Source organism: Pelodiscus sinensis, chromosome 1 (genome assembly GCF_052426305.1).
Source record: "Pelodiscus sinensis isolate ZL-2025 chromosome 1, ASM5242630v1, whole genome shotgun sequence".
NCBI lineage: Eukaryota > Metazoa > Chordata > Testudines > Trionychidae > Pelodiscus > Pelodiscus sinensis.
Genome location: NC_143052.1, coordinates 298102842 through 298126468, shown reverse-complemented (window position 1 = coordinate 298126468; position 23627 = coordinate 298102842). Strand labels below are relative to the sequence as shown.

General features: G+C 42.0%; 1 protein-coding gene across 2 annotated transcripts in view; it reads left to right on the top strand.

Moving 5' to 3' along the window:
• The window catches only part of FREM2 (FRAS1 related extracellular matrix 2), a 181306-nt gene that overhangs the window by 149884 nt on the left and 7795 nt on the right, over nucleotides 1-23627 (top strand). The window contains exons 17-23 of one of the 2 annotated variants that reach the window (XM_025185589.3): nucleotides 6833-7025; nucleotides 9139-9243; nucleotides 10849-10976; nucleotides 11072-11206; nucleotides 14608-14734; nucleotides 17557-17744; nucleotides 22962-23108. In XM_025185589.3, the coding sequence (XP_025041374.3) occupies nucleotides 6833-7025; nucleotides 9139-9243; nucleotides 10849-10976; nucleotides 11072-11206; nucleotides 14608-14734; nucleotides 17557-17744; nucleotides 22962-23108 (1023 nt within the window). Of the gene's footprint in view, nucleotides 1-6832; nucleotides 7026-9138; nucleotides 9244-10848; nucleotides 10977-11071; nucleotides 11207-14607; nucleotides 14735-17556; nucleotides 17745-22961; nucleotides 23109-23627 lie in introns of those variants that run through there. The other variant, XR_012900698.2, reaches the window with a different exon arrangement.

The window sequence follows — 23627 nt, the reverse complement described above, 5'->3', positions numbered from 1 at the left end:
ACTTGTAAATAATTCAAGGATGAGGCCAAATATTGTAGATTGGTAGAAGATAAGATGCTTTTTCTGTATAAATATAGCTGGAAAAAATAAGGGACATTGTTGCTACTCATTTTTAGAATATTTATGAAAGGAAGTTGTATATTCTAACTCAGGGTAAAACGTGGCACTTGCTTCAAGCTCAGGAAACATTTTGTACTGTAGGTAAGAATCATGATTTTTAAAAGTGTGTGTGTGTGTGAGAGAGAGAGAGAGAGAGAGAGAGAGATCATGAAGCAATGAAGTCATTGTTCGGTGCCTTGCAGGGTGTAGTTAAAAGAGTATGGTGCAAATATTGAACTGAATTGCCCTCCTCCCCCATCTTAACACACTTCATTGCCTTCTTCATTTTTAATTCTTGTGGGAGTTTGGTGTTTATCTTCACATGACCCTCTCCAGCTGAGAGACTAGTTAGTCAGTACTCTATCTCTGCAGTTGTCACCATTGTTGCTTTTTTCCCCTTCAGCTAGCAATTAATAATCCTCCTTTGTGGGACGAAAATTGGTAACTGCAGCTTTCACTGTGCTTGAGTTCTGCAAGGCAGAATGTAGTAGATAAGGGAATGGCAAAAACATTTTAACAATAGTACACCATCCACTGCTCCTACTAAGTCGTGATTCTTGTTTGTGCAAGGTTAGCATATTGGTAGGTGACTTGCCAACTGGTGAAAAGACTGTATTGTGTGCGTGATGAGGGAGATGAGGCAGTGTTGTCAGTGGACTGGTCTTGCCCAGTTTTATTTCCCACACTATGTGGGGCATCCACAGACATGATGCAGATGGGCTGCTAAGCCCACAGCTTTTCTTTTGGTGTTCTCTCTCTGGGAGGGAACAGTCTGTCCTGGGACTGCTCTGTGTGAGGATGAGAGCACAGATTCCTTCAGTCGTTATGATGCCAGGGAAGAAGGGTTCTTTCCAGCCCACCAGGCACTCTTGAAGCAAAGAGAGATAAGAGTACTTCATAGAGTTTTTCAGGGGGGCTGAGCACGTACAATTTCACAACTGATATTAATGGAAATTGCATGTTCTCAGCCGCTCTGAAAACCAAACCACTTTTACTTAAATGTCTAAATGTGGATTTAGCTACCTACATTTACAAGTCTACTTTGAAAATTAGACCTTGGTCTCCTGGAACTACATCAGATTAAATTAGAACTGTTCTCTGGCTAAAACTGAGGTCAGTCCTTATGATTAGCAACAGTTTTCTTTGTGCCAAATTTCCACAATCCAGTAGTCTGAAATTCAAGGTATATAAAGTTAAGTATATAGATCTGAGTCACTTGGAAGTTGCAAGTAATAGATATAGGTTGGGTGTTACCCATATACATTCCTTAAATACGTCACAGCAATGTTGTGAAGCTTATTTAATTCATGACTCTGAAGAGCTTTGTGAAAGATACTAAAAAGAAAGGAAGTTAAAAATGGGGGAAGGAGGTCTAAGAAAAGTTGGTGACCCTTTTAATATTTAATTTATATAGGAAAAATCAGCCTGGACTTAGTTGATAGAGCATAAAGTATTATCTGATTGTGTTTCCTCCTGTTGTAATTTTATTCTGTAGCCAGACAGTTTGTGGTTCTGGCCACATGTTTATTTGTGGAACTTTACTTTCTCTGGTTCCAGTCCATTACCAGGCTTGACATGGTGACTCAAGAAAATTATCATTCAAACAAATGTTATTAACAACAGCAAGTGAAGTAAAGTGTCTGCCAAAAACAAGATGAAGAACATACATTAAAACCCTTGAATGTACAGATTGGTAGCTTGAAGCTACTGTAATTGAAATAATTGAATACAGCCAAGCAGTTGTATTTCACTTTGCAAACAAGAGTCTGCTTCTCGCCAGGGTCTGAAAACCTTTTCCTTCCCATCTATGCAGCTCATATTTAAAGTGCAGATGGTGTCAGCTGAGTTGTTTAGATAGCCCATATAAAAATTCATTTAAAAGCTGTCACTTTACTACCTTGAATTGTATATGGCAGTTCATGAAGTTTCATTCTACAAAAAAGTGTTTTCCGATCATCACTAGATCTAGCTTCAGCAGCTTTGCACCTCAAAGATGCAAATTAGTTTTCCTGATAAATGCGCTAAGCAGTGTAAGTTGCAAATAAAAAGAAATGAATATTTTTGTGACAGTTTTTCAAGCTCAGCTAGCATAATCAACTTGTGATTTTTCCTTAAACAAGCCAGGTTCCATAACAAGTCTTTTTTTTTTTCTCCTCAGCTGTTTTTGTAAATAAGTGAATTCAGTAAGGGGTGAAAAGAGAAACTGCTTTATAAAGTGAATACTTTGTGGATGCATGGGCACCAGCTGTACAACAAAGTTAAAGGTTAAACATTTCAAAGGGTCTCACATGTCAAGACTGCCTTCCATTCTCCTCTCCATTCATATTCTTTTAAACAAATCTGCTTTGCATTTCACCTTTGACTCACCTGGCCAGCTCCCTTCCTGGGGCTGACTCTTAACTTTAACAAACTGTTATTGTGTAAATAAGTGGTTGATAACATTGTTAAGCTTGCATGGATAAATCGCAGAGATATATGCCACAAATGCAATAACAAATTCAGGACAACTTGGAAGACAAAATTATAGTTGGTTAAAGATCCTGTTTCACTGAGAAATATATTACAAAGAAATGCTGCTTGCTTCTAATTATTTTTCCTGCTCTATACACATGCCAATCAGAACACATTCTCTTTAAAGGGTACATCTAGCTATTCCACATCTTTTGAACCAGCCCGTTATTTCAAAATAGATTTCAAAATAATGGTCTCTATTCCGACATCCCTGTAACCCTCGTTCCACGGAATAGCAGTTTATTTCAAAATTAGACTGAAAAAAGATACGCAATTTGCGTAGCTCAAATTGCATATCTTATTTCGTCCTACAAATGCAGTGTAGATGCACCTTTTCTGTCCTTGTTAGTATTCCAGTGATCATGTAAAAGATTGAAACTATGAGCAAAATATGCCTCAAATATACCTGAAACAGAGAATGCCCTTTCTGATGTACATTTTCTCATGTAATCTGTCCTGTGATAGATTTGGCACTGAAATATAATTGTATTATCTAGTAAAGTGTTCAAAAGGTAACCTGTAGAAATAGTGTGGGGAGGTGTTTCTTCTTTTTGTAATCCTGGCATGGGAATTGTCAATGTTCAGAAACTGACCTCAGGCTCATTCTGGTATTTCAAATTGCAAAGGAGATTTGTAAGTCTACTGTCTACAGTGATGAAAGGCATAAAAAATTTACTTTGCTCACTGCAATGACTTTTGTAAACAGCTGTTACAATGATTTATTTATCTGTAGATTTATCAGGTATTGGTAGAATGCATTTCTTGTACTGCTAGGAGCAGCTCCTCTGTTCTGTTTTCCAGTCATGACATGGTTATAAAGTATAGACACAATAGTATGGTTATAAAGTATAGACACATAGTTATAAAGTATTAGACACAATTTCCTAGATCCCACTGCCCCCTCTCTCAACTTTGAGCATGAGTGGGTACGTCTACACTGCAACACTATTTCAAAATAACTAGCACTATTCCAAAATAACTTAGTCTGCATATACACAGCAGGCAGTTATTTCAAAACAGTGTCAAAATACTGTCAAGCTGGAGGACTTCTTACTCTGACTCCTGTAACCCTCATTGTACAAGGAATAAGAGAAGTAGGAGAAAGAGTGCTCTATTTTGAAATAAGTGCTATGTTAAATGCTCCCTATTTTGAAATAAGCTATTTCAAAATAAGATACGCAATTGACGTAGCTTAATTTACGTAGCTTATTTCGAGTTAAGCTCTGCAGTGTAGATGCACCCACAGTGAGCTGTGTATAGCTACCTCAGCAGTGTAAGGTTAAAAGTCATACAACGTTATGAAAAATTATTCCAGAAGTTATATTATTTTACTGCTAATGAATAAAACTCTGATAAAGCAATTGCTGAGTTTACTGGTATGGAATACATAGATATATAATGCACCTGTTCTGTGTCTCCGTAACATTTAACTGATACTTTACTTTTATAGCTCTCAGTTAGCCTCCTTCTTTCATAAGTCTCACATCAAGTTAAAATAGGAACAGCTTTCATTAGCCTATAGACACAGTGCTAAAAAATGGAAATATCACAATGGAAGAAATGTTTTCCATATTCAAGTGAATGGTATATCCCAAGCAGAACTGGAAAAATGGGGTTTCTCAAACTACAGGAAATGGTTAGTTAATTTCTTTGTTTATTTGTTAGTTTTCTATCCAGATTGGAACCAGAAATATTTGGATTCTGTTCACTGGCAAGTCAACTTGTTGTCAGTGCTCTGTAACACTGGAAAGCGTAGGCTTTCACTCAACAGGGACCCACAAACTTAGTTCCATCAGTAGAAATGAATGGTCTCCAGTACTGAGATCTGTGTCCTGTAGATTTAAGGGGGAGAAGGAGGAATGCAAGTTTATATTGTTGCATAGAGATTACATTAATTAGTTCATATACAGTATACATGGATATCTGACATTGGTGCATACAGCTCAGAGAAAGGTGTAATAGAAAAAGTAAAATATTGGTCTGTGCTTTTTTTTTACAACTGGTAATTGAATATATGTCAAACCTTTTTTCCACGTTAGCACTTCTGGATACAGTAGAGTGTTTTAACCCCCCTCATCACATACTAACTGTAAGACTTTTTTGGGAGGGAGGGTGCTATACAAACATGTAAATGGAATACAAAAAAAAACTCATATGTAATATGAGTACAAATACAAAAACTCATATGTAATATCAGGATAAGGCCACTTAGCCTGCCAGATAGTGAGGTGTTTAGTTATACAAGCAAATGGGTTTGAATCCTGACACTGTGCCAGGAAATGTCAGAAATGCAAGGTTACCCCTGAATCAAAGGCAAATCAAATCTCTATGGAGCCATACCAGAGACTGTGTTTGTCTTAACCTAAATGAATATTCTGTTTTATTGCCTTGGAACAATGTGCCAAATCTGTGTCCATGGTAATTCCATTGAAGTAAATGGCGTTACCTCAGGGTGAACTTGGACTTATTTGTGTAATACATAGTTGACTGAAGGAGCAACATTTTCTGTCTAGGAACTTCTTGGCATTCAATAAACCTAGAGAGGAAATCTCTTTTCTTGATTCAGAACCAACAAAGGAGCATTAATCTTAACTGACTGCAGCATCTACGATTAGCTGTGAGGCAACTTTATTGCATTGTAATTTAGGTTTCATAAATACATATTTCAAGATTAGTTGTGAGGTACTAGTAATGCCATACACCTTATAAGCATATTTTCCAATTATAGTTTGAACCGTGAGGCAAGTTTTTTTTTATCTGTAGACCAGATTATAAAGACTGGCTAAGTAGTAATTGAGCTGTCGTGAGTCACGTAGCTGGATGACCCATGTAGGCTTTTGCTGACTCTTAGCTCGGATTTTAAATACAAACATTTGGAAAGGCCTTTTACTAAGAAGGATATCTTTTAAAACAGGAGAAAAAAGAAGAGACTCTACTTTTCATCAGTGTCCAGATGGTCTAGAGTTCAAAATACTAATCCTTTTTAGAGGATGACTTCACAAGAAGATAGGAGACAATACAAAAGGAAGGGTGGGTTGTGTTGGGGAGTTTTTTGGGGTTGTTGGGTTTTTTTTATGGCATAATCAGGGTAACAACACTTTTATCCCCCCTGCCTCAATAACAGAGAGACTGGGGATCCCACAGTGGCCAAAGTGACCATTTGGGCTGCTGTGAGCACATACTAGACGAGGTGGGTGTGTCTATGCAAATTGGGATCAGCCCCTGAAGTCTCTTTGCACCACTCACAACAGTTCACCACCAGATGTCAGGGTAGAGCTTACCCTGACCCCGCTTATATCAGTGATCTATAACTTCTGTTTTTTTGCTTATGCATTAGTACTGTCTGTACTAGACTATATTTCATTACCATGTACGGAGACGGACCTTTGGTATGGCAAATCAGGGCAACTGCTTTGGGGGTGCACACTTCAGAGTGTGTGTGTGTGTGTGTGTGTGTGTGTGTGTGTGTGTGTGTATGTGTGTGCAGGGAGAGGGACAGGTGCGAGGTTAGGGGTTTGGGGGGCTCGTGATGGTAGTGAGGATCAGGCTGACACAGTCAGGAAATGTTTGTTATATTTCTTTTTCTTGTTCAGCATTGTGGGACTCGGTTCAGCCTTTGACAGCCACAACTCCAGCTCACTCCACCCCGGCTCTTGGTGTCGCCCACCGCCACACTGACTGCCAACGTCCTAGTGCCACCACAACATACTAGCACCAGGCTGACTCCATCCATTGCCCTTCCGCCCTGCACCCCTCCCTTTTCCTGGATCCCTGAAGTACAGGGGGTTCCCGTACCCCAGCACTGGTGCCACCCTGTAACTTGCCATTGTCTCTTGCTCCCCAGCACTGTTGTCTGCTCCCCATACCAGATTTCACCTGTATAAAATGTTACGGGGGTCCATACAGGGTGATTTGTCCCAGGCCCCACACCTCCCCGGGGCCAGCACTGACCCACTACCTAACTAACTGATTTTGAAAGGTCTGTTAGCACTTTATAGACTAACAAAACATGTAGATGGTATCATGAGCTTTCGTGAGCGCAGCCCACTTCTTCAGATGACCGGTCATCTGAAGAAGTGGGCTGCGCTCACGAAAGCTCATGATACCATCTACATGTTTTGTTAGTCTATAAAGTGCTACCAGACCTTTTGTTGTTTTTTAAGTTTATCCTGTACAGACTAACTCGGCTACCCCCTGAAGTAACTGATTTTGGTCTTTATAGGTCCTCAATCTAGTGCAGTCCTACGTGACCTTGCGAGTCCCCTTGTATGTCTCCTATGTTTTCCATTCACCTGTGGGTGTAGGTGGCTGGCAGCATTTTGACCTACAGTCTGAACTTCGGCTGACTTTTGTGTATGACACTGCCATCTTGTGGAAGGATGGAATTGGCAGCCCGCCTGAAGCAGAGCTCCGTGGTAAGTATTCAGACATCCTTAATTTTTACTTTCACTCTATTTCTGAAGCTTTAGGTTGCTTGTAGCAGAATAATTTTTGAAGCAATTGTAATGTAAAAATATTGCTTTGTAGCATGCATGTGAAATAATCATTTGCAAATAAACTGCCATTGGTCAGCCATTCTGTTCAATATTCTAGAGAGATTCTCTGATTTTAAAAGTCTAAGCTTGTATTCAGATGTGTTATTGCATTGAATGGTGCTGTGATATTTTTCAATCAGCTATGAAAAATCATAAAATTCCTCTTTTCTTACATATTGATTGAATTTTAGGATTTATTTTATTTTTCTATTCCCTTCTCACACAAGCTCTTTTGGGTAATAAAACTTTTAAGTAACACAAATTCATTATTTTGCTAGCTATTAAATATTGCACAGTTAGAAGCAATTTAACTTTAGGGAAAACACATGCATTTAATTGTCAATGGTCGCATAAGTCTCATAAAAGAAGCCTGCTATATGCCATAATGATAGGTATAATACATATGTTAAAGTATAATGGAGAGATAAGTGATAAGGTAATATTTTTTATTGGACCAGCTTCTTTTGTTAAAAGACAAATGCTTTTGAGCTTACACTTAGCACTTTTTCAGGTCTAGGAAAGGTTTTCAGATGGTCCAAACACAGTGTGATAAAGAAAACCAAGGCACTTAGTTTCAGAACCTGGGTCGACTGACGCAGCTTTATGGGACTCATGTGGCAGGGCTGTTTTCCTTCACCACCGTAGGTGTGATGCTAGAGACAGAAGGGGGGAAGGAGGGTGTTTGTCTCTCCTTTTCTGAATTTCATTCTCCCTCTTGACAAACATTTCCAGCAGAGACCCAGGACACAACAAATCAACGTGAAGAAGGAAATTCCATGCTGTTTCTTTGCTAAGATGTAGATATTTGTCCCTGTCCCTTTCCTTGCCAAAACATGGGCACTTAGTTGGTAATGGTTGGGGTGATCACCTGACTGGGGTGTCACCTTGCTCTTTGTCTCTAAGAAACCGGGTCACCAATTCCTCAGACTTCTCTGGGAAACATATTTCAGACATGATTTCAGCTTAGGTCCATAGCTTTGCATATAATGTTGCTAGGTGCACTGTGTCGTGATTTTATTAATCAGCAAGGCATACCTTGTACAACAACTATTACATTCGGGTATAGGGTGTGAACACAGGTATATTCTGTCAGTCCCCTCAGCAGCTTCAACTGTTCAGATTGGCTACGGCTACACTGGCATGATTTTCCGGAAATGCTTTTAACGGAAAAGTTTTCCGTTAAAAGCATTTTCGGAAAAGCACGTCTAGATTGGCAGGACGCTTTTACACAAAAGCACTTTTTGCGGAAAAGCGTCCGTGGCCAATCTAGACACGCTTTTCCACAAAAAAGCCCCAATCGCCATTTTCGCGATCGGGGCTTTTTTGCGGAAAATAAATCTCTGCTATCTACACTGGCCCGTTTGTGCAAAAGTTTTTCAGAAAAAGACTTTTGCCCGAACGGGAGCAGCATAGTGTTTCCGCAAAAGCACTGACAATCTTACATGAGATTGTCAGTGCTTTTGCGGAAATTCAAACGGCCAGTGTAGACAGCTGGCAAGTTTTTCCGGAAAAGCAATTGCTTTTCCGGAAAAAGTGGCCAGTCTAGACACAGCCATTATGTTTACCTTCCCTCAGTAGAGACCCCCAAAGAGAGGCCAGCCTGAATCCCTGCCTGAACTCAGTGGTCCACATAAGTCTAAAGAGTTGCACCAGAAACGGTGAAGCTGGGTTGTGGTCTTCCCTCTATCTAGATGAATGTTACAGTTGCCACTTGATAATATATGAAAATTGTATTGAAATGTGTAGCTAGCCTAAATCCTTGCTGTTTCAGGGCAGCATGGTTTATACTTTGGAAGACAGTAGGACCCCATCACATAAATTCCTACTTGACAGTCACGATGGCAAAACCCACAGGATGTCAGAAGACTGCCTGCTAAATTGTTGTGTGACTTGTCAATGTGAAATAAAAGGATGCAAGTGTTTTATCAACCCTTTATAATTTATTAGCCATTTGCATGCTGAATAATCTGTGCTGCTTGGCCTCTGCCGGCAGGTTCTCTCTACCCAACCAGTATGCGCATCAGTGAAGAAGGGCGTTTGGTTGTCAACTTCAAGACAGAAGCACGATTTCATGGCTTGTTTGTGATGTCTCATCCTGGTAAGTCAGTTCTGAGGTCTGATGATATAATATTCATAGTTATGAGTTTTACACTGTTTATTCTCTTATTCTTGTACTAAAATCTGGATCTTTTTAATGTGCTGTGCACATCAGTGGTTTTCAATATTTTTTTTTCATTTGAAGACCCCTAAACAATTTGAATGAAGTTATGGATCCCTTTTGAAAATGTAGACATAATCTGTGAAAATTCCCCCAAAGGTTCACATACCACAGGTTGAAAACCATTGATCTGTGCTCATAAATTCATAATGCAAAAATGAATTTCAAATACATCATACCATATCCACAGCTTATGTAAATTAGGATAGCTCCACTCATATATCATATGAGGATCTGACCATTGTAGCTACCTGTCCAAGAGTAGAAAAGAGTGTGTGAACCATATCTTTCTCTTAATAAAATGCTCGGTGGCATTTAGTCATATCTGAGGCTTTGATCCTGCAGTCTAATCCATGGAGGTTGGCCCTTGTGCTTCATTCCCTTCAGTTAAACTGCAGATATAAGGGTCCATCTGCACAGATAGGGTGCATCAACACAGCAGCATTATTTCGGAACAATGGCCATTATTCTGAAATAACAGTGCCAGCGTCTACACAGCAGTTCCATTATTTCAAAATTAAATTAGAAATTTATTTCAAAATAATGGAAGGTTTATTCCGATTTCTGTAAACCTCATTCCATGAGGAGTAACACCTGTTCCGAAGTAGCTATTTCGGAATAGCAGTAGTGTGGACGCTCCACTGCTGCTATTTCAAAAAAAATAGCTCTTCCCCAGGACCATTCAAAGTAATTATTCCCCCATGCTTCCTGGGCTCTAAATCAAGGTAGCCTGTCCACATTAGGGAGGCCTGCCTTGGACTAATTTTGAGGCTTCCCTGTAGTGTAGACATGCTATTTCAAAATAAGCTATTTCAGAGCATTTCTTATGGAATAGCTTATTTCAAAATAAGCTTGCAGTGTAGATAGATGTACCCATATATTGCAAGATTGGGGCCCAAGTTTATTTCTGGACATGAATGCTAAAGATGAACAATATATGAACACATTAAACCTCCCAAACAAGATCATATACAATGGTGTGTTGAAGGAAAAAAGCCTCAGTAATGCAATTATTTTAGTTTAACCAAGTTTCATTAACCAAAAAAGCTGCTTAATAGCAATTTCACTCTTTCTTTACTTTCAAAACACAAACAGCATTTCACATCTAGGGCAGAGCTGAAAGAGTTACAGTGCCAGTAGACATTTTTTTACATTCCCTGAGTTGGCATTCCAGGTTAAAAATAGGAAGGATTATAGATCTTTTTCCATTCTGCTCTCCCTGTTTTGTCTTTCTCTTAGATTTAATCTTTGCACAGCTTTGGTTTCCTAGCCCCATAAGAGATTGTTTAACACATTTTTGAATAAGAGTCAAAAAGGCCCAGCTGTGTTTACTATAATTAGTTTTGTTTGTTTCAGTTAATACCAATGCATTGTAAACGTGTTAGCATCAGCCATCGTATTGTAGTATTGAGAATGCTTTTCAGGTTCTGAGAATTTGAGGCTAGACATTTAAACTGACATGCTTGTGTGTTGACATCTTTCTAGCCTCCTCTCTGAGCTCCATGGTTATGTCAGCTGATCACCCAGGCCTGACATTTGGCCTCAGCCTCGTGCGCAGTGAACCAACATACAACCAACCAATACAGCAGTGGAGCTTTGTTTCAGATTTTGCGGTAAAACCTCAGCCTTCCCTTTCATGGTTTGCTCTGTCTCCATTTTTATACCAACCTGTTCTGGAATTGCCAAGTTTCTCCTCTGCTTTCAACAGGTACGAGACTATTCTGGAACATACATGGTGAAGCTGATAGCTTGTACCACAGTACCTCACCAGGAGTACAGTATACCAGTGATCTGTAATCCTAGAGAGCCAATCACATTTGACCTCGATATCCGATTCCAACAGGTACCATCAAGGAATTTTTTTGCATGGTTTTAACTTCAGTTCTAAAAATGTCTTTGGTAGTCACGAAGGCTTCTGTACTCACACTCCTGGAGGCTGGAGTCCTTTTCTAATCCAACGGAATGGGCAATGGAAATGAGGATCACTCATGCCAGCCCTCCAGGGTGATTCAGTCTTGACCTAGATAGAGGGACTGCTGAGGGAAAGAGAGTATATCTCTGCCTCAAGACCCAGGTGATCTTTGGCCACTCTGCTGTGACAACTAAAAGGAGCCGCTATTTCCAGTTTTGGTTGTTGCTTTTGTGGTGTATAACTTATCTTCTGGAGACTGGACTGAGATCCCCAAACTGTATCAACCTCTTATAGGCACTAGTCTAGGAATATTGACAGGTAACACTTAGCACTGATTGCTATGACCTTTAAGTGCTTAGCATAGGTGGGTGAGCATTATCCACATGTTACAGAAGGAGAAACCAAAAGTGAAGTTAAAGAGTCAGATTGGGACAGGACCTTTTTCCATGAATAGTCCCTCTGAAGTCAATAAATACAGGGAAAGAACTATTTGCACAGAGTGGGAGATTCCTTTATTTTTTTCCGCATCCTCTGTCCCTCCTTCTTCCACCTTAAAATTCCTTCTACACACCTCCTTCAGGGAAGAATTGGGATCTCAGCTGCACGGGGATGTACAACCCTGTGCATAATGTCCCCAAATCTTTCCCTTTCTTTGTGCAGGCAGACATCACAGTGGATTTGCTAGAAGAGGTCCTCTGGTCCCACCGAGGTGGGGGCAGGATGTGTCCTTTAATGAATTCCCACAATGTTCTACATCTATACAAAAATCTGTCCATCTGCAGGGATGATAACTAGCTATAGGTGTGAATGTTAAAGATTAAAAGCAAGTAAGGCAATACTCCTCTCTCCTCACATAGTCTTTACGTGTTATATTATTGAGAACCTTTGCTTAAAGTGTTTTCAGCATAAAAATATATGCTTACACTGCTGCTGTAATAACCACAAGTCAGTCAGTGTGTAACAGCAAGACATTAATATGAAACTGAAAAAAACTGTATAGACTTATAAAAGGATATGTCAGGAGTATAGTCACAGCTATACACAGTTACATATAGTGTTAATGGGAACCACATAGATTGTTATGCATTTCCTATTAACAGTACAGTAAATTGTATGGCTGAATTCCAATGCTACTAGCTGAAAATACACTTCCAGTTTCTTATTCATTAGACACTTACACAGTCTAAAAGAAAAGTTTGGTCCTGGCACTTTTTATTTATTTATTTTTTCACTTGCTTGTGGGAATAAGCTGGAACACAGCTGGGTGAGTGAGGCATTTGACTGTTGTACCTCTAAGTCGTTAGAGCATGAAGCCTGAATCCATGCATTAAAACTGAAAAATTCCAAACAAATCGGAAAGGAATGTCTTCTATAAACAGTGCTGTTAGGTTTCATCTCCAGCGAGTAGCAGTTTGGCCTATAAGGAGATCCTCAAATCTTGGTTGCCAAATCCTGCTGCTTTGGTATCTTGGAGTCTGCTCTATGGGAAAGTGGTTCAAGAGGAATGAGTATGTCAATTGCATAACTTCTAGTGGTTTTTCCAGTGGGATTTTTATGACTCAACCTCTCAGCTTCACACAGAAGCAAGTGAGAAGCTTTACATTTACTGTTTTGAAAAAAGGGGACTCCTTTTTCGTGGGTAAAACCCACTTCATCCAATGTGTACATTCAGTGAAGTGGGTTTTATCATGAAAGTTTATGCCCAAATAAATCTGTTAGGGTATGTCTACACTACAGTGCTATTTTGAATTAATTTAATTCGAAATAGTTAATTCAAATTAAGCTAATTTGAAATAACACATCTATACACAAAAACTATTTCGAAATAGCACGTCCATACTGAGTGGACCCTGAACCGAAGTTAAGGCTGACCAGTGCCAGCAGGGCATCAGGTTAGGACTTAGTGTGTGGGGCTACTGCCTGAGGCTAACTGAGCTTCGTGCTTAAAGGGACCCTACCCCAACCCTGGACAGACAGTTCTCAGGGTTCCCCGCTTGCTTGTCTACCTTGATGAGGGACAGCAAAGCAGTCCTGTCTTGGAGTGCTCTGAGTGCCCTCACTCAGGACACAACAGCACTCTGCCACATGGAGCTGCCCCTGGGCATGCCGGTGTGTCTCATGGGGTCGTTGCCATCAGCCTGGCTGCACTTGCTGCAGGCTGCCATCCGGGGAGTCCATCGGGGGGCTGTCAGGATCCAGGAGGCCCTAAGGGAGAGTGTCCACCCCAAGGAGCCCTCAGAGCCTCCCCGGCCCTCCCCACCGGGGGCTTGTGCCCCATTCCTCCCTCATGTCCTTAGATTTACCCCTTCCTAGTCCCCCTTCCTGATGTCAAATAAAAGATACGTATGTTCAAAAATAGAAACTGGGTTTATTGAACAAAACTGAGGGGGGGAATGAACCTCTGGGGAGACTGGGAAAAGGAGGTGGGAGAGGGGAAGAGAGAGGGTGGAAGAGGGGAGGGGGAAACCTGGGAGGAGGGAGCTGGAAGGGAGAAGCAAGGGGAAAAAGGGGGAGGGGAAGCTCAGGGCTCTCGCCGGACCAACTTGACTTTCATGCTAACCTGCTCCTGGGTTCGCATATGACTTTTGGTGGCCAGTCTGGCAGCTATCCTGCCATAGATAGCCGTGTTCCTCCATCTAGTGCGGAGATTATGGACGTTGGGGGCATCCCCCCCAAACCTGAATAAGGTCCATGATCTCCACCCTGGACCAGGAAAGTGCCTGCCTTCTCCAGCCCCTGTCAGGCTCCTGGGAGCTGTCAGACTGCTCCTCCACTGCGATGGAGGGCTGGCTGCCAGTGGCTTGCTGGCTCATGTTTTGGGGCCACTGGATCAGGGGGATGGGGGAGAGGAGAGTAAGTTTTCCTGGTTGTGCCCAGAGTGGCCACTAGGGCTCGCTGGGAAGGGCTGGAGGCCCCCTATTTCGAATCAAGTGTCTACACAGCACTTAATTCAAAATAGCTATTTCGAGTTTGGCATTACTCCTCATAGAATGAGGTTTACCAAATTCGAATTAAAGCCTCTGCTATTTCGAATTAAATTCAAAATTGCAGTTTGCATGTATAGACGCTATTAAAGTTAATTCGAAATAACGGCTGTTATTTTTAATTAACTTTTCAGTGTAGACATACCCTTAGTCTTTAATGTGCCACGGGTCTCCTCACTGGTTTTGCAGATACAGACTAACACGACTACCCCTCAGTGACTAATGTTAATATTAATTAATAAATGTCTAGTGTAAATAAGTGTCTTTTCATGATAAATGTATTCATAGAGGTGAAGACATAAGGCAGATTAATGACCACATGTTGAAGATCTTTATGCTGTATTTTAGGTCAGTGACCCAGTTGCTGCTGAGTTCAGCCTAAATACCCAGATGTTCCTGCTCTCTAAGAAGACTCTCTGGTTATCTGATGGATCGATGGGATTTGGGCAGGGGAGTGATGTTGCTTTCACAGAAGGTAAAATTGTACATAAATGATGGCTAGTTTATGGGACATCCCTTACCTACCACTGTGTTCCACTCTGTCACGCATGTCTGTCAGTCAGAACAGCCTACTACCTAGTGTCTTTCTGCTCTTACAGTGGTAATTGACGATGTTGCTGGTCCCCATTCAGGGTTAGACCTATTCAGCTCATTACTCACTTGTCATATATATAGTAGCCCAATGTCTGTGACTTTGTAATGCTGAAATGTTGGCTGTTCCCTCTGGGTGGCGCTATTGCCTCCCTGGCTGTTCCTTCTGGGCGGCGCTGTAGCCTGAGTCACGTCCTTCGCCTCCCGCCGTGGCACTCGGCTGACTTCTGCACCGCTCAGCCAAGCTGCTGTGGGGGAGCAAGCGACGCAAGCGGCCGTTTGGGCGCCGTGGTCCCCATGCAGCACAGGGAAGGCGGAACCCAAATGGCTCCGCGGTTCCCTGAGTGAGAGGCAGGAGGGGGAGGAGAAGAGAAAGAGACAGAGAGAGACAGAGAGAGGCAAGAGGCAGAGGAGAGCTGAGAGAGAGAGGAGGAGGAGACAGGAGGAGGAGAGAGAGAGTCGGAGTGAGGAGACCACAGGCTCAGGAGAGAAGACCGATGTGGAGGAGAGACCTGAAAATCCTGTCTTATGATGGGCTAATTGGCTAGTAATTAATAATACCAGTTTCCACATTTCAAGTATGTTACAAACATGACTGATCCTCTAACAGCATCCCTAAAAGGTAAACTGTCCCAGTTTCGGGGTAACTGTACCTCTATTACCTTCTCCTCTCTGCACCCATGGTCCATGCCAGGAGAGCCTAGTCACGTCTCTTGTTTCCAGCTGTCACCTGTCTCTAGGCACAGAGCATAGTCCCACTCCCTTCTGACTGGAACTTTTAGGGCTACCCAGGTCCCAGCAAGCAAGTCTGAGTAACGGTCAGTGTCTGTGATTTGAGTACAAACAGTGTATTATCAACAGTTACATGATACCATGCCATTCTAGCTAAGCAAACATGATTATTTTAAGGTAAAAGCATTATAGAGAAAGCATATAAAAACAATAATAAACAGCTTTAAGCACCCACTGAACATACCAGGTGTCACCCATCAGTCTTATGGAGTCATAAGAGGTCAAAGTCTTTCCAAACCTTCCCATGAACAGAAGGTTCTGTTCAATTGCTGGATCACAAAGAGAAGGTCCCAAGTCTGTCTAAATTCAGCCTGTGTATGTCTGAAGCCCTTTCTTTGTCTGTTGGTTTCTGGAAAACTATGTAAGCTACTCCAGAGGGGTTTCCAACCTGAGTGATTCACCTTAATTACACCGGTTTTGGTGCCTGGAGGAGCTGCAGTAACCATCCCTTATGCCACTGCATACAATCTCTAGCCCAGAGTGTTACAGTGTTACATAAAGTGAATACCATATGTGCCCCCCCAACACCGTGTCAAGTATTTGACACCTAAGTGACTAAGTATTAATAGTCCTCTCTGCGCAGATGGGGAAACCAAGGCGGATTAATTGATTTGTCCTATCAATGGAAATCAAAATTAAAACTGAGATTAGTGCCCAGGAATTCCTGCTTTCAAGGTCTAAGTTCACATCGCAAGGAAGGGCAGCCAGATCCAGCAAATAGTGTTGGACTGGGACTCAATAGACCAGGGCCTTATCCACTTTTTTCCACTGATCTGCTGTGTGCCCTTGGCATATCCCCCAACTGATGTCTGTCTTAGTTATTTAGAATGTAAATTCTTCAGGTAGGAGCTGTCTCTTACTGTGTGGCTGTACAGCACTTGTCACAATGGGATGGTAGCCTTTGTCAAAACCTTTAGGATCTCCTGCAATGCATATAATAAATAACAATGCCACATATCTCTCTTCAGAGAAATTCACAGGGTTTTGATCACTCTGATGTTTACATTTGATTCTTGGACATGGATTACCATAGTCTGCTGCTAACAGTACACTTCTGCTGTATGTTTTTCACCGCCCGGGCCAGCAAATCTTTTTTGAGTTTAGCAAGCAAAATCTGCCTTAAAATTTGGCAGGCAGCAGAAACTCTTAACAACTCCATATGTCTCTCCTCTGTTTTGGTAAAGTTAGGTGTAAACAGATTTAATCAAGTATTAGGAGGCCAGTGTTGAAAAAACACCACACTGGAAACAGAGGAATGATTTCCCACAGAATCAATGTCATTTTCAGAGTGCCAAGTGCTGCCCATCTAAGTATTAGCAAGTTCTTATGCCCTCTGAGTAAGGTCCTGCTGACATATAAGAAGGCTTCTTGCTATTCCAGACACATTTTTAGAAAAAAGCAGGCTGCCGTCCAAAATGGGACAGGGGAGAGGACAAAAGTGGCTCTCTGTATCTTTGCTTCTTGTGGCTTGAGTCCAGCAGCACTGACCTCAATTCTGAGCTGCTCCAAGGGCTGCTTTAAGTTATAGTAGCCTTAAATGGCTGTCTTTGCTGGCCCAGAATAGATGGAGTACAGTGCATTCTAGCCACACTTCTTCCAGCCCCTCAGACAAACCCCTAAGCTGGGTGCTCTGAAGGAAGGTACTCTAGGACACCAGCCATGGAATGCATCCCACTCCCTACTGCTGGTAAGATTCCTGGTGGGAAAATCCACCTGGGTTCCAGTCAGTTCATGTTTCTAGAACAGTGTAAAGGGATTGGAATACAGCTCAGAACTGAGGCCAACGTTTTTAAAAGGCTTGTTTCTTTTAACCTGCTATTTTACAGTATATGTGTCTGACCATCATCTGCTAATCTGACTTACTCGGATACTTGATTTACAGAATGATGTCTCTGAAACAATGCTTGCTTTCAGGTGATATTATATATGGTCGTGTGATGGTGGATCCAGTACAGAACCTGGGTGATTCCTTTTACTGTAGCATTGAGAAAGTTTTCCTGTGTACTGGAGCAGATGGATATGTACCCAAGTATAGTCCACCAAATGCAGAATATGGCTGTCTAGCTGATTCTCCATCCCTCTTATATAGATTTAAGATTGTGGTAAGTGTTCTGCTTTTAATCAAAATCACACGTACTTTTTTTCAGATTTTCACAAGGGTCTCTTGAGAACATACCTATCAAGTTCCATCGAGTTTCTACTTCAGTTCTAGTTTAGTGAAGCTTGGTTAGGGCTTAGTATTGTTATGCAAGACTAGCTTACAGCCAGGTTAATCCCTCCAAGGACTCTCGTCACTTGTGGAATATCTTACAGTTTGACTTGTCAAGATAACTCTGCATGACATGTTGTTTGTATAGTCTTATATGTTTAAGCTTGGAAGGATTTGATTTTTATCAGTAAAAGCTGGTGAACATTAATTTCACTGTAGGCAAAATAAGAAAAATGCTGTTTCAGAATGTATTAGAGTTTGGTTTAAGGATATTTACTTTATGTATTTTGCCATGTGATGTTCACAGTTTGGGTTTAAAACTTTAACTTTTAACTCTCAATATATATTGTCACTAAGGGTACGTCTACACTGCAACACTATTTCGAAATAGCTAGCGCTATTCTGAAATAACTTAGTCCACATCTACGCAGCAGGCAGTTATTTCAAAATAGTGTCAAAATAATGTCAAGCTGGAGGGCTTCTTATTCTGATTCCTGTAACCCGCATTGGAATAAGGAAAGTGAAAGAGTGCTCTATTTCGAAATAAGTGCTGTGTAGATGCTCCCTATTTCGAAATTAGCTATTTTGAAACAAGATATGCAATTGACATAACTCAATTTGCGTAGCTTATTTTGAGTTAAGCCCTTCAGTATAGACAAACCCTAAGTGATTTTTGTCTGATTTGTCCCATGATTTCCCACAACTGTGAAAATGTAAATCAATAAAAATAGAAAAACGCTTAAAAATAAACAACATATAATCCATCTAAATTATAAAAAAATCATTGAAATCTTCCAAGCCTACATATATGGTACATTTCAAAACAGGAAAACCTGCACCAGAAGTAACAAGAACAGAATAACTTTGGTTTTAGGAATAGGTAATTCTTTTTATTTAATAAAAATAGTGAGGACTTTGTCAACACCATTCAATTGAATGAGATTTTATTGATACAATGAGCTATATGAATGTCAACAAAGTGTAGGGTGTCAGTTGGGGCAGGTAGAACTATGCCCTGGTTTTTGGATTTGTTCTCCTACACCCATTACTGTTATTATCTATTCCTGAACTGGTGGAGATGTGTGGTGTGTGACTGTGATGCCACCTCTGCCATCTCTCTCATTTCTCAGGCACAGTTTTCCCTTGCTCCTTTTAGATATGTCAGCACCTGCTATGTGCATTACCTGGGCTGCCCTGGCAATAATAAGCAAGCAATGGCTCTGGCTTCCAGATAGACCTCTGGGTACACATTTAGAGAAGAAGAGGAGTCTGCCTCTCAGCTGAGACTACTCTTTTCATTCCAGGGGCCTTAACAAGGACCCTACTATAGCAGCTTTTTCCATTACATTTTTCCCAGCTTTCAATATGTTTCTTTCTATTTACAAATAGCAGAAATACCTGGTGTGGCCCGGGGAAAATATAGTAAAAGTTGTGATGAATGAACTACATCAATGACATTAATATAGCACATTTTATTGGAAATACTTCTCTCTTATATACAGGCAGTCCCCGGGTTACGTACAAGATAAGGACTGTAGGTTTGTACTTAAGTTGAATTTGTACTTAAGTTGGAACTGGCGTCCAGATTCAGCCACTGCTGAAACTGACCAGCGGCTGACTACAGGAAGCCCGAGGCAGAGTTTCTCTGCCCCGGGCTTCCTGGAATCAGCCGCTGATCAGTTTCAACAGCAGCTGAATCTGGACGCCTGGGACAGAGCAGTTGGGGCGCTGCCGGGTAGGTCTCCGCAGCGCCGCACCTCAGCGCTGCGGTGACCAACCCGGCAGCACCCCAGGTGCTCTACCGCAGGTGTCCCCAAGTCAGCTGCTGCTGAAACTGATCAGCGGCTGATTCCAGGAAGCTGGGGGCAGAGCAACTCTGCCTCGGGCTTCCTGTAGTCAGCCGCTGGTCAGTTTCAGCAACGGCTGACTTGGGGACGCCTGGGGCAGAGGAGGTGGGGTGCTGTCGGGTTGGTCCAGTAGCGCCAAGGAGCGGCGCTGCGGGACCAACCAGCAGTGCCCCAGCTGCTCTACCTGGTCTGCTGGGGGGGGGAGGGGCGCACTAGCTGTGCCCCCGCCCCCCCCGCAGACCATGGAGACGCGAGCGGCGGGACTGAGACGCGCCGCGGTGCCGCCGCCCGGGTCCTCCGCGGCTTTGTTCCGCCTCTCCTTGGTCTGCTGGAGGGGTCCCCTCCCCCCCAGCAGACCAGGGAGACGCGGAGCAGCTTTTCTCGCCCCGGAGGACGCGGGTGGCGGGACCTCGGCGCGTCTGGGCGGTCCTGCCGCCCGCGTCCTCCGGGGCGAGAAAAGCCCCATTCGTAAGTACGGATCCGACATAAGTCGGATCTGCGTAACTCGGGGACTGCCTGTATTACTTTATGAAATTAACATAGCTAGTGATGTGCTTACAAAACACATTTACATTTAACTCATTTCTTAATAACAAAAGATGTGGTGAATGAACTACATAGATTACGTTAACATAACATATTTTATTGGAAATACTTTTTCTTTTATCATAGGGAAAGGATCTCGTATTTGCAGTTTATGTGACATGCTTAACAGAAGAGTCCAGCAAATGCCTATGATCAGGCGCTACTAAAAGCTAATTAGTGGTCCAGTTGGGGATCTGCGGGCCCATTTGGAGCACTGGGGGAACTGATTTTGAGATATAACCAATCCAGTTATTGAAGTTAGGAAATCAGTAGTATCCATTCAAAATTTTGTGTTTCTAGCTCTTACTGTTTCTGAGATCTTTTGGGACAAACTAACTAACTAACTTTTGGAAATATAAGAAGAAGATGATTTTTCCTAGAGATTATATAGTGTCTCTCAGAATAAGTGAGAAGGGTTGGTAAAATTCCTCACCTTCACTTTACAGTGCTTAAACGTTGATCTGTGGGGAATCATATTCAAAATCTTGAAGGAAGAACTTTCTATCTTCTTTTCATGTTGCACAATACCCCAGCAGTTGTCTGTGAAAAAAGAAAAGGGATACCTAGCCCTCTCTGAGAATTCCGCCTAGCACTTAACCCTAGTGATTGCATGGGACATCTCCCTCACACTTGTCTGCAGGGATTGAGTCACTGTGGGGGCTCAGTCACTGGGTGAGAAAAACCTAAAAGGGTTAAATCAAATATTGGGTTTCCTTAGGAATTGAGCCCCTCTTGCCATGGCACAGAAATCTCCCCTGACACGGGAGAATTCAGTGAAGGGAATACACTTAAATTTGATGTTCCACATCACTTATCTCCTGTCATGCTCCTGAGCTGGAACAGCAGAGGAAGGATTACTGGACAGATCTAGAGGGGCTGCTTCCAGGAGCTCTCCATGGTTGCCCAATGTAGACCAGCTGTCTGTTCACCTACAGACTGAGGGCAACATTTTCTAAAGCACCTAAGTACCATTTTCAGAAGTGATTTACTCTCCTAAGGAGCCTTGGTCCCATTGACTTTAAATGAGACTTATGATCCTAGAGCTACTTTGCTGCTTTTGAAAACTATATCACTAGTCAAAATAGACGGAAAATGTAGTCCTTGCCAGATATCTGCTCCATTTCCATAAGGGTGTCAGTGAGGTGTTTGAGCTGGCAGAAGATTGTGCAGCTCATCACAGAAGCAGTTTTCTTTGTGATGGCCAAGATCATCAAGTTTGAGGGTGGGGGAGGGGAATTAGGCATTGAGGAGAGAATCATTCAAGCTTAAGATATGGGTGTCTAAGGGTATGTCTACACTACTACCCTAGTTCGAACTAGGGTGGTAATGTAGGCACCCGGAGTTGCAAATGAAGCCCGGGATTTGAATTTCCCGCGCTTCATTTGCATAAAGCCGGGCGCCGCCATTTTTAAATGTCCGCTAGTGCGGACTCCGTGCCGCGCGGCTACACGCAGCATGGACTAGGTAGTTCGTACTAGGCTTCCTATTCCGAACTACCGTTACTCCTCGTGAAAGTAGGAAGCCTAGTCCGAACTACCTAGTCCATGCCGCGTGTAGCCGCGCGGCACGGAGTCCGCACTAGCGGACATTTAAAATGGCGGCGCCCGGCTTTATGCAAATGAAGCCCGGGAAATTCAAATCCCGGGCTTCATTTGCAACTTCGGTTGCCTACATTACCACCCTAGTTCGAACTAGGGTGGTAGTGTAGACATACCCTCAGGGTATATCTACACAGCAGCATTATTTCAGAATAACTGACATTATTCCAAAATAACAAAGAGCACGTCGACACTGCAAGCCATTATTTCAAAATACTGGTGAGCTGGAGGACTTCTTACTCTGACTCCTGTAACCCTTATTTCACAAGGGCTACGTCTACACTGGCCCCTTCTTCGGAAGGGCCATGCTAATTTTGAATTTGGGAATAGGGAAATCCTACTTTGAAGTAGGAATAAGAGATCCTCCGGAAAAGGGCTTTATTCCGGAAGATCGCGCCAGTCTAGACGCTTTTTTCCGGCTTTTCCCCAAGCCGGAAAAAAAGCGGCGGCCATGTTTATTTAAATCCCGCGCGGATTTCCCTATTCCCAAGTTCAAAATTAGCATGCCCCTTCCGAAGAAGGGGCCAGTGTAGACGTAGCCAAGGAGTAACGGAAAGTCGAAGGAAGAGTGTTCTTCCTTTGACTTCCTGCTGTGTAGACAGCACCAAAAGCCGAATTAAAGCTATTTCAACTTCAGCTATGCAATTGACATAGCTGAAATTGTGTAGCATAATTCTACTTTTGGCCCTGCCTTACAGCCTTGACTTTACAGCCTTTGCCTATTCACAATTTAAAGGTAATCTGTGAAATGAAAGAGGAATGGGTTTCTGCTTGTTTTTATAATGATATGTAAAGAAGGATTGAAAGGATTTTTACTTGAAAAAAACTGTAGAATTTTCCTCCATTTTATTTCTATGGCAAAAATCCTCAGGCAGTAAAGAAATTAGTGCTAGAAAGATGTAATCACAATATTGCTGAAGAGCACTTATTTCCTTAGGAATGCATTAGATGATGTAAAATAGCATGTGTTGATTATGTTTCTGGGAAAGTTGCATTTCCATGTCAATATAAAACCCTCTCCCTTTGTGGAGGTGAATGTGCTTTTACAAACAGAATTATATTTTCCATTTCATCATTTAGGACAAGGCTCAGCCAGAGACACAAGCCACGAGCTTTGGAAATGTACTTTTTAATGCAAGACTAGCAATAGATGATCCTGAGGCAATTCCTTTAGTCAAGCAACCCGGCTCTGATGGATTTAAAGTAGACTCAACACCACTGTTTCAGGTGAGCACTCTGTGGATCAGCCTCAAGAATCTAGGAGGATTATTTCCTTCCTAAACAAGGCTTCATACTCTATTTTCAACTCAATAACCCAGATTTTTGTAATAAATAAATTATATATGACTAATCTAGCAACACCACTATATTTATTTGGTAAACCATGTTCAAATAAACATATACAATAAAATATGCTTTGACTTTCCAGTACAGAGCTGGAAGGGGATCCCTTGCAAATACTTATCTGATTGGCTTTCACAGCCAGGGTAGCTTGTTGGAAAATTGTGTTGCTGCTTGGTTTTGATTGGCTCCTGGCCCCAGCCTCATCTAATCAGAAAGCTTGATCAGTAAAATCAGTGATTTGGCTGAGGCTCAGCATGTGATGTATGCTGTACTCCCTGCTGGTTTTTATCCTAAGGGTGAAACAAGACTAGGAGCAAAATGGGCAATTGAAAAGTGTAAGGGGTATCTGATGTAAGTTGGATGACGTTAACTCTGAAGACTCTCTGTACTGTTCTAAGAATC